Source organism: Phyllostomus hastatus, unplaced genomic scaffold, assembly GCF_019186645.2.
Source record: "Phyllostomus hastatus isolate PE091 unplaced genomic scaffold, TTU_PhHast_1.1 phas_contig_348, whole genome shotgun sequence".
Lineage (NCBI taxonomy): Eukaryota > Metazoa > Chordata > Mammalia > Chiroptera > Phyllostomidae > Phyllostomus > Phyllostomus hastatus.
Genome location: NW_025333860.1, coordinates 1,021,993 through 1,033,431, shown reverse-complemented (window position 1 = coordinate 1,033,431; position 11,439 = coordinate 1,021,993). Strand labels below are relative to the sequence as shown.

General features: G+C 40.6%; 1 protein-coding gene across 1 annotated transcript; it reads right to left on the bottom strand.

Annotated features, from left to right (window-relative positions):
* Positions 1-2,545: 2,545 nt before the first annotated feature.
* Positions 2,546-11,020, bottom strand: NGDN (neuroguidin). Its single transcript, XM_045841170.1, has 11 exons — positions 10,920-11,020; positions 10,556-10,615; positions 9,860-9,931; positions 5,361-5,498; positions 5,027-5,111; positions 4,886-4,938; positions 4,529-4,649; positions 4,267-4,435; positions 3,362-3,518; positions 3,167-3,221; positions 2,546-2,720 (listed from the first exon to the last, which is right to left on the bottom strand). Exons 1-11 carry the CDS (start codon positions 10,929-10,931, stop codon positions 2,701-2,703), a joined length of 942 nt encoding a protein of 313 aa, XP_045697126.1. The 5' UTR covers positions 10,932-11,020; the 3' UTR covers positions 2,546-2,700.
* Positions 11,021-11,439: the final 419 nt, after the last annotated feature.

Below are 11,439 nucleotides of genomic sequence, written 5' to 3'. Positions count from 1 at the left end.
GACAGACATTTCTCCAAGCCTTCATAAAATCATAACAAAAGCTTTAGAGGCAAAAACAGGTCTTGGTCAAACCCTCTTCCTTGAAATACCAAGGCAAGAGATGCTAACTTACTCGTCCAGAACAAAGCCAAGACTCTTTATCATCACATAAAAAAACTGAACAGGTGTTCATGTGCACTAACGATAGACATTCCTTCATGAGCACTGGGAAGGAATGATCTGTTGTTAGCACTGCACTGAGAAAATCTGACATTCATGTGGTCTGAACAATCAGAACTCAATTTATGAGCAGGATTGAGAAAAAAGGAAAACAATGGCCATAAAGAAACCCTCAAATCCTAAGTCTCAGGTCCCTTGCTCTACTACAGTGGTTTTCAAACTACATTCTATGGTGTTCCAAAGGCTCCTTGGAGCTCCTCAGAAATTTCAGGGAAAGAGGGCCATGAGAACATGGAGCTGCAGGACCCCTCATTCCCACTTTAACAAAAGTAACCTTCCGTTTGCATGTTTTACACATTGGAAATCCATGTAAAACTTTTATCAACAATGTACTCTAAACATTGATGACTCTGGGGCAAATATTCTCAGATATTATTCTATTTTTTGTTGGAAACTTCTTTCAAATAATGCCTGTCATCTATGATGGCAGGAACAAGATGTCCTGGGATTAAAATACTGAATTAACAGAAGATCCATGAAGGGAGGGAAGAATTTTTGCCTGTTCAGTTTACTGCTACACCAAGAGGCCAAAACAGTGTCTGGAACTTGTGGTTTCCTTTCAGGCAAGTTGTGGAATAGAAACGAGCAGCAGGGAGGGGAGAGCCTGAGGTTATAAACTACCCACCAATATGTGTTTTTTTTTAATTTCGAAGACTTTCACAACTCAGGACACTTAAGGTCCTCCATCCTCCATGTTCCACAAGCACTGGTTGTAACCTTGGCCAAATAACCTAAGTGTCTCAGTTTCCTCATTAGTAATATAGAGATGACATGTATTTTGTAAGGATTAAGTGTAAAGCACTTAGCTCAGTATGTAACACAAAGAGCTTAAAAATCTTTTTAAAAAGCACCTTTCTCTTGCCAGTTCCTACAGTCCAAAAAAAATTAATAAATTAGAAGCAAAGGCAATAGTCCTAAGCAAATGTAGTGGTCCTAAAGCATTTTTTTACTGAACCTCTTGTTCAGTTAATTCAGCCAGAAAGGGAAAAGAATCTCTAAATCTGTTCTTGTGCCTCTTTGCTTAGTTTCATTCAAGGACATAGAAGTATGAGGGCCTGGGCATGTCAGGCTCTCTGAGAACACAGAGCTGCCAGGGACTAAGAGAGGACCCAGAAGTAAACACATCTTGGTGTCATTTAAGAAACAGCTTTAGGCTCTTTGGTTTGGAGGGAATCTCAGAGATTGTATAACACATATATTTTTCAGCTGAAGAAAATTAAAGACCAGAGCTCTTAAGTGATTTGCCCAAGATCACAGTTAACAGAAATATTACTAGGCTGTCTTCTAACTACTTTCTACCAGGATGCTGCTGACTGAAAACAGACCCCCACCCAATCAAGCAGACCAATAGAAATCCAAATTCATAGGTACCAGAACCAATGAGGTTTTAGTGAAGCAATGACCCAAATTATAATCCTCTTCATGACACTATGCAGGATGGTCAATTTCAAAATCAGGTGTTCATGAGACACCAAGCCCTTAAACTCCAATGAATTAACTCCACAGATTCCTCAGCTTCTCTCTTCCCATCTCTCTTTTTACTTTCTGTATTATCCAAGGCCTGAGGGATCTCTCACTAACAGGCCATTCTCTGAAGAGAACAGAAGATCTCAGGTATGTAACTCCCACCAGTCTCCAGACTTGGGAAGACATTTTTGTGAGAATTTCACTCTTTTGGTCTTTAAGCTAGGAACCTGCTTTCTGCCTGCTTGCTGGAATTCTTTTGCAAGTTGTTTGTAAAAGAGGTGGCCTCTACTGACTGGTAAACTGAGGCCTTAGTTGAAAGAGGGTCAAAGAGGCTAAAAAACACATGATTAGACTGACTCTTCACACTCCAGTCTTCTCATTCACTCTACTACTCTCTTCAGATAAACTCTAACTCTCAATAGGTAATCAATCCAGTTCATGCTATTTTAGAAAAAAAAAAAAAAAATTTCAGAGAAGTAGTGACAAGAGTTAACTCTCACTGATGAGGGAAGGTTCTAGGTTGCTTTTGATTAGGCAAGCACCAATTGAACTTTTCTGAACCACTAATGCCATCTGGTGGCCAGCAAGATTATAAAATTTAAAATCCATGTATTTCAGATTATCTGTATTATAACAAATCATATAGGCATTTGGGACAATGTGAGTTGGAAGAGTTGATTATGCTACCCTAATCTCTCACTTTTTTGTTAAATAACCAATTTCTAGTTTCTATTATCAAAGAAAACTATATAGAGCCAAACTTGTCCCACTCCCCCCAAAATCTCACCTTTCCCTTTTATCGCCCTCGCACCTAAAACACTCCCCACAAAGCAACTGAGTCACACATGTGCAAAAGGGCTTCAATTCGTAAGTACAATCAATTTTATTTATAAAGGTCTTTCCACACATCCAGAGCAAACAATTAATAAATTCCAAGGGAAAAAAAATGCATACAGTGAAACTAGAAGTATCCCAGGATGACAAAACAATATATATACACATGTACACCCATAATCACCGCCGCCTCCGAAAACCTGAAAGGAAGGGAAACCGAGAATGAGGCAAAGGACAGATGGGGACACTGAAGGGACAGAACAAAAAGACATCTAGAAAGAAGGGCTCAGCAGGGGTGGGTCCCCTACGTTCTACTCTGTATCGTCCCAGGACAAAAGACCAGAGGTAGGAACAAACTGAAATGGGATAATGGTTCAAGTGACACTTTTATAGCTCTACTTAAGGAAGCCTTAAGAGGAGTTATGGGACCTTAGAGAAAGAATCCAAAAATCTCCTTTGTGAATGATGCTGATTTTGAGCTTGGGAAAGAAGAAAAATAAAAGCCCACCTCTAAAGAGGTTAATGCCCAGCATGGAAGAGATATTATAGTGGTTGGTAAGACCCAGGATGGCAAATCCGAAGCTGACATCCCAGTTCATACTCTCCACCCTGCACTTGACCACCTAAGTCCGAGGCATCTACTGACCTTTTTTCTTCCGACCTTTCTTAGGTACCTTCTTCCGCTTAACAGGATTCTGATCCTGGAGACAGATGGAAAAGTGAAGGAATAGCAGTGTGCTTGCATGCTAGTACCCCTTCCCAAGTTCCCGTGGTAAGACCACCGATGTACTTTGGGCTAAAAGCATGGAGGTCACCCCCCACCACTGTATCACCACCTCACCTCATCAAGATGAGGGGTTCCTCCTGTCAAAGCACTGATGTCACTGAAGTGTGTGAGGGAATGAAGTTGTGAGCTCATGACACTTGCTCGTTTTCTCCGTCCTTTCTCGCGCTTACTGACACTTAAACGCACCATCATGCTCTCCTCATAGTTAATCCTGCCAAAGAAAGAGACACTGTTTCCAGCATGCTCAGTGCATAAGACACAAAGCTGCAGCCCAGAACCTGGGCCCAGACATTTACTCACCCCTTATTCAGACAGTACTCAAGAAATTTCATAGCATGGCACTACAGCATCTAGTAAGGACATACCCAACACTCACTACTGAGCTTCCTCAAGGAAATATCCTTTGTGCTAGAACTTCCCTCCTCCCTAGAGATGACAGCCCAACCATAGAAATATTTAAACTATTATATCAGAAAATTCTTATATTTCAGATCCATTAACAACATTAGCTACATGGGTCCTTTCACTCAAACCTGTCAACTGGGCAAAGTCAATGAGTTTGTATTCCAGTTACAATCACTTTTCTACTCCTCTTTCTTGAACTTATCTAGCATTCTCGATGCCATTATAAAAAACCTGCTTTTATTGCCTTCAGAACAAAAGTGAGAGCTGTGACAATGAAATACAGAATGTTAAAGCCCTATGAGGTGGAACTCCACATATTTTTCTTCACATAGCATTTGCTCAGCCTAAACAGTTGGGGTGCGGGGTGGATTTTTTCCCTAGTTCTTATTCTGTACTTCAAACCCCTAATTCTTAGAAACGGCTCTCCCAAGCTTTCCACTCCATTTTCTATATAATGTGGGCTCTCCTGGTACCAGACTCAATCATATTCATCCAAAGCACAAGGACAGATCTTTACAGCCTAGAAAACAATGTCTGATTGCAAGGACTCAGACCTGTGTTGATCCTCCTGACTCTGGCGAGTAATATGAGGATGCCGGGCATCACGGATTTCCTCTGGAGCATCTGAGTACTGCTCCTTAAGTTCACGAATGACAGAGCTGCTCAATGCTCGCTTTTTGGCTCGTTCTAGACGCTTCTTTTCCCGCTCAGCCTCTGTTTCATCTATGTGATAAGAATTAGCAAGGGTTATCCCAGAACAGAGAAAAGGAGAAGAGAAACACAATTCACAGAGCAAGTAGTAGCCATAGTTCATACCATAATGTACTGGAACCAAGCGTGGTGGAACATATTTCTTAACTGCTCCATTTGCAGATTTCTTCCCTGAAGCCCCAGACTGGCCTTTCTCTGCTTCATCTTCCTCATCCTCAGAGCTCAACTACAAAAAGAATATAATGTCTACAAACTTAGAAAGTGTTAGTTGGATGAGTGATTAGAAAATCCAAAGCTGGTGTAACCTGGGGAGGCAGACAAAAGGGAGATGGGGGAATTCTCACAGTCAACACTCTAAGGCTGGGATCAACAATAATAAGGGAATCCCAAGAGCAGCAGGATCACCACAAGGCTCATTCAGGCTTAGATTACTCAGGAAAGTCAGGGCAACGTGCCCCTTACCTTGCTCATCATACTGCTGGGATGAGGCTTAAAACGGAGTGGGTCATTCTCACCTTAAACATTAAAAAAAAAACAAAATTTTTTACAAGATTTGGGACTTTATGATAGACCCAACATAACCTTACAGCTTCCCCCACTTACTGAGGCTGCCTGTCACTGCAGTCTTGACCAGTTTGTCAATTTGATACTTCAGTTTTTGGTCCAAGGGACGAAGTTTTTCCAAAACCTGTAACATAGTTAAAAAGGATCACACTCCCTTCCCAAAGTTAAGCACATATCAGAGTCCCTATATTAAGTTGCCAAATAAAGCACTTAAAATATGCACAAACTAGAACAAATGAAGAGAAAAAAATACTATTTTTCATTTGGTTTCCTCACTTAAACATAGTATCCACTTAAACGACAGCTATCATGTTCTAGTCCTGGAGTTCAGGATTTGGGAACCTAGAACTCTAAGATGACAAATACTTCACACCGTACGCATCTCCACCAGTCTCAGAACTGCAGCATGTCCCTGAAGAGACCCTCCCGAGGCTTTGTCCAGGATGAGATGGCTCAAATCCATAAGGTACATGAGCAGCAGCTGGTCTTTCACTTCCAAGAGGCTGAGACCCTGAGTTGAATAAAACAGTAAAAGATGCAAAGTCAGTTTTAGCCAGAGAATTGGGGGGAGAGCCTAGAACAAAGAGGGTTTTTCCAAGTTCAAGTTCTTCCCAGTCAATTCATATAAGGTATCTGGAGAAGTCTTAAGACAGTGGCTGTACCTAAAATGGCCACAGAGAAATTATACTAACATGAGAGAAGCAAACCTCAGAGCACTACTGAAACACAACAAGCACAAGAAAATCAATAAAGCATCCCCCCAAATGACCGTTGACAGACTTCTCAATCTCAGAACTATTAACATTTGGGGAAACAGATAATTTGTGGAGCGCTGTCCAGGCACTGGATGATGTTCAGCAGTATCACTGGCCTCTCTTCAATGATGCCCCCTCAAGTTGTGACAATCAAAAATGTCTTTGGAGTCCCGGTGTGACTTGTACCGGCCACGGAAGCTACTGGGACAATGCCAGGGTATCTCATAAGCCAGGAAATGGTTTAGTGTCAGCATTTACCTAGTAGCTGGCAAGAATCTGAAGAAGCCCACCCAGGACCATTCCACGGACCAGAATCTAGTGTTAGGTACAAGGGCGGGCCCACTGTGCCCCACCAGCTCCTTGCCTTGCATCAGGTGAATGTGGTGAACTCCCAGAAGACAGTTTATTTTAAAGATCACTGACTAGCACCTGGAGATGTTGTTTATTGGAAACGACATCTAATAAAAGGCACACTCTGACCTCGCTGAAAAGGTCAGAGTGCCTTTCAGCGTACCCAACCATGAATGGACATCTACTCCTGTCTGCAGATGTCAAAGACTCTTCAAGGATAAGGAGCCACTGACACCAAAGGCAGACAGATATCCCAAAACACTGACAAGGCCTGTATATCTACAGATTGATAATGAACTCAGAAACCATTTTCTTTGATTGTCTTTACCTGTCCATTAATGATATTAGTCATAATAATAGTTAGACTTGTTCTTTGGGTTTTTCCATATAGTCCAACTGTTTGATTACTGAACACGTATGAGATATCTGTTAATACTCTTTTTGGCTCATGTAAATGTTACACTAAATGCCAAATATAGAAAGATGAGAAGGCAAAACTCGGATAATGATACTTCACAGGATAGAAATGATCCAGAGAGTTTTTTCACAATAAAGACCATAAGACCTCACTGCCTTCCCTTTACCTGCCTTACCTTTCCCTTTTCTGGGAAAAATTCCCCCTCGATCCAGATCCCATAATTACAGTACTGCCCCACCCCCAGTGGTCAACAAGATGTTAATACTGACAATTCCTAGGAATGAGCCTTCCCAGTGCTTTGAGACCATGCTACCAAACCAAAAAGTTGATCATCAATGCACCCTTCAGACTGGTTTATGACCAAAAGGAAGAATTGTGGAGAAATGAGGTTCTATTAAAAGGAACCTCACAGGGTGATCTGATCATAAATTCCTAACTAGGCGGGTCATGGGGTGGGGGAGTGTCACAACCTAGGCCTGTAACTTTTTTAGTGAAAGGTTTTAAGGCAGCCCTGCCCACTGTTCTTATGCATTAAGGTTAACACTCCTTTGAAATGTGAGAACTGGGACATTAACCCTCAAGACAGCACATAATCTTGTTAACTGTCATAACACAATCCCTGCCTCACTTTCTCCAATCTTCCTTATATCCTCTCCTTAATTTCAAATGCATAGAAGAAACTACTAAACTGTTCCTCTTGGGAGCATCTGAGATCTTATCCCATAGCTTATGTCGTTAGTTTGGCTCAAATAAATTCGTATAAAAATTGTTTTAAATGTCTCCATATACTGCTGAATTCTAAGCTAATTTAATCAAAATAATTATTGATTTTATCCCCATACAATGGAATTATATGATATAGGTAAAAACAATGACTTATACATACTGACATAATGCCTATCGTACTAACGTAATTCCATGTCAACACACCCTCTACACTATGTAGAAAGTGTGTATAATAGCGTTTCAACTAATGATGGAGTGTATGATGTATATACATTTTATATGTATGGAAATATGTCTAGAAAATAAAACCCAATTAACAACTGCTATCCCTGGAAATCACAATAGGAAAAAGGAATAAATGGAGTGCTTGTACCATGAAGCTCTTTTTCCATCAAACATATATTACTTTTATAATCAAAGAAATTTTCAAATAATGCACACTAGTGGTTATCTCAGAACAGTGATTATATTAGTTTTTAATTTTCTTCATGTTTTTACATATCTTCCAAACTTCCTAAAATTTAAAAAAAAAACCTTGCTAAAATTAAAAGTTTATTATATTTACAGGTATAAAATTAAGCAAATATTATGTAAGTTTATTCTTTTAAATAAAAGAAAGTAATATGTGTGAGCACTGACAAGTGTGTGTGTGTGTATTTCTTTTTAAAGGACTCACTGTTGCACAAAATGAAACTAAGAAAGTCCACAGATCTGGGAAAACCCATGTCAGACAAGCTGAATACTCTGCCTGAGATTATACAGCAGTAAGAGTAGAACTGGGATTCAAACTCAGGCTTACACCTTAGGTATCAGACTCTAATACCTATGCCTCAGATATCTTTAAACCAACAAGATAAGCTGTTAAGATCACTACTAGTGTAGAACAAGAGAATAAGCAAAGGAATTTAAAACCGACAAGTTAAGTCGTGAATTAGGTATTTAGTCACATATTGGGTAAGTTACTTAACCTTCTAACATCAGTCTCCCCATCTGTATTACGAACAGTATTTCCTTCCCATGTCAAAGAGTAATTATGAGGCCCAAACTAAGATAATATGAAAGCACTTTGTAACCTACAAAACACCTAGGTAAAAGCTAGTGAATATCTATCTGTTCAATGAAGAAACAAATATATAATGAACTAAGACACATGCCGCAGCCTCTCTCAAAAAGACATTACAATGGAGCAAAGCATGGTACCTAGAATAAAGACAGCCAAGAGTTGGAGAAGTAGGCTCTTCTGACATGCTTGGGCACTGTCAAGTACAAACTGGGTTACAAGCCCATGAGAGAAACACAAAGAAGGAAGAAAAATCAAAGACTGGAAAAAAAAATCAGAAAACATAAAAATAGACAGGAACAAAGTTTTATGATGAGAAAGAAAAGGCAAAGAGAATATATTCAAAATGCTATTAGCTCTCTTTCTAAAGCCTGAAACTGCTTTCTAAAGCGTAAATCCCATGATTAAAAATCCTTCAATGATTCTTATTATCCCAATGTCATGATTTTGACACTTTTGTTGATCTATGGAATGTTTTGCTTAAATAACATCTTAGGACAAAAGCTCAATATATAAAACAGATAACACCAGATTTTCCAGTTCAAGCAAGTAGAAGGGATCCAGAATCCTCTGTCTGTACTGACCATACTCAATGATCCCTGAGAAGGTTCTACAAAACCTTAATTTATAAAAACTACTATATCTCAACTTTACGATACACATTGTCATATGTTCACATCTTTGAAATCAGGATGCATCTTTTAATCAATGGTATCTTGGCGTTATGTCACAGATTAACAGGCAGCATTTTTTTCTTAGTACAGTATGTAGAAAATGAATGGTATGTCCTCGGTTAAGACCGTCTCACATTAGATAAAATACAACAGTTAACTCCTCAGTTGACAAGACTTTTCAGACTTTTCCATCTTTTTTTAATTTTTAAAAACTTTTATTTATTTATTTATTTTTAAAGATTTTATTTATTTATTTTTAAAGAGGGGAGGGGGAGAGAGAGAGAAAGAGAGAGAGAGAAACATCAATGTGTGGTTGCTGGGGGTTATGGCTTGCAACTCAGGCATGTACCCTGGCTGGGAATCGAACCTGCGACACTTCGGTTCACAGCTCGCGCTCAATCCACTGAGCTACGCCAGCCAGGGCCAGACTTTTCCATCTTATTTCCTACCCTTAACACACGTGCACACACACATACAATGTAGATCCAACCACAGTAAAGGACTTACCTCCTTTCCCAGAACATCACCATGCTTTCAGGCCTTTGTGCCTTCGCACATCTGTTTCTTTCTGTACCTCTGATGCCTATTTATTCCACACAATCCTGTTACCTCTTCTGAGAAGTCCTCCCTGGCTTCCTCTGCTTCTTTGACAATTATTTAATTTCCCTCCTTGGTTTGTACAGTACAGTGACATGGCTGCTACTGCTTATACCTACTTCTTTGATTTGTCTTACCCACTAGACTCACTAGACTTCAGTGCAAAAACTGGATGTTTTTTCATCCTTAAAGCTTCAACACTTAGGCCATACAGACACTCAATAAACCAATCATGAAAGAGCTGTGGAGAACATCAAGTCAGGGGATAGTTACTCTTTATCTATGTCTTACCTTCTCTGTAGGATAGGCTCTAGCTTGAACTTTTTTTGTCAGAGCTTGAATGTGTGCAGTTACAGCCATTACCTGAAATTAGTCCAAATAAAACAGCTGACTAGGATACATCATGATCTCTGTGAGCTGTACAGGGCAAAAGCTAAACAATGCCACCTAAAAATTATCTTAAACATCGTCCAACATACAATTCTATCTTCTTTCCAGTTCTGGGAAATAATATAAGAGATGGTTTCCAATACTTCTTCAAAAGGTAGAAAAGACTTCCATCTCTTCTTAAAGCTAAAGAAACCACCTTAGCAAACCCATGGGGAGGCGGCAATGGGGACTGGGACAGTGGTGATGGTTGTAACTCCATCTGTACTGGTTGAACTTACAATGCATAGAACTATATAAACGTCAATTGGCTGGGCATGCAAAGGGCAAATCACATCACCTTTCCCAGCGTCTGCTTCCTTAGCTTTAAATATAAAGAAAATTGATTCAGATAATTTGTTTCTTGAGTCTTCTGCATTCCTTTGAATGCAAAAATCAACTACTTTTCATTGTAATCTGAAAGGGTCTTCATCAAATCATTTTGCTCTTAATGGTATTGGGTAGCATTCAACTATATGCCCCCAAATCACCAAAGTTTAGAGGTGTGGCACACAACGTCAAACCGTGATTAATCTATTCCAAAGAGGTGACACTACTCACCTGCTCCTGGAGGTTTTTCAAAAGCGCCATGGCACTTGACAGGTCTGACTCCAGAACTTCCTACAGGTGGGAAAGTAAAGAAAAAACATTCCTACCTCAAGATTATGAGGTGGAAAAGCCCCCGCTTTCCTTCCGACACCCTGACTTCCGGCCTTCCCACTCCCGTTCACAAGCATCCTCGCCTCCTAGCGGGCCAGCCCCTCAAAGGATACTGAAGAGCAGCGGTAACTCCAGTCCCGTCTCCCTACTGCTGCTTTTCCCCGCGCTGTGCCAGAGAGGTTCACGCCAATAATTTGCCTGAGCCACTTAGGGTAAAGGAAACGTCCACGATAGCAACTCGAGAAAGACAACCTACAGCACTCACCGGAGCCGCCATTTTCACAAAGCCCGCCTTTTCCGGAGCCGTACTTCCCGGTTGAAAGACTGATGAACAGCCGGAGCTTCAAATCTAAGCCAATAGGAATAGGGGATCTCTCACTTCCGCCTCGAACAGGATGTACAAGAAGAGGGACCAGGTGTAGCCAATGGAATAGAACAACTGGTTAAATCCGTCAGATTTAGGCAGAGACCTAAATGACGTAAAGATGATCTGGGGAAGAAGCATGTGATTAGTAAATTCAGTAGAATGATTGAAGCTGAGCCAATAAAAACTGGGAAAAAGATTGATTGACATTACAGAGGCCCAATGGAGAAAAGGAGTTAGCAGAGGTAACTGAGAGCGTATTGGCTTCCGGATGCCGCAACCCAGAGTCTTTTCACGAGGCTTCCCATGCGGGGCCTGATACGGCCTGTAGGTGGCGGGCCTCCGCGTAACTTTGAGGAAGTAGCCACGTCGTGTAGCTGACCTCGGGGACTGGTACTCCACCTCAGGCTGTGCGAGATTG

What these genes read in the sequence shown, in the direction of transcription:
- NGDN (XM_045841170.1), bottom strand. An exon ending in TGAAAAACCTCCAGGAGCAG is followed by an intron (nt 9,932 to 10,555) that starts GTGAGTAGTGTC and finishes GACTAATTTCAG; the next exon opens with GTAATGGCTGTAACTGCACA. An exon ending in GAACCCCTCATCTTGATGAG is followed by an intron (nt 3,222 to 3,361) that starts GTGAGGTGGTGA and finishes ATCTGTCTCCAG; the next exon opens with GATCAGAATCCTGTTAAGCG.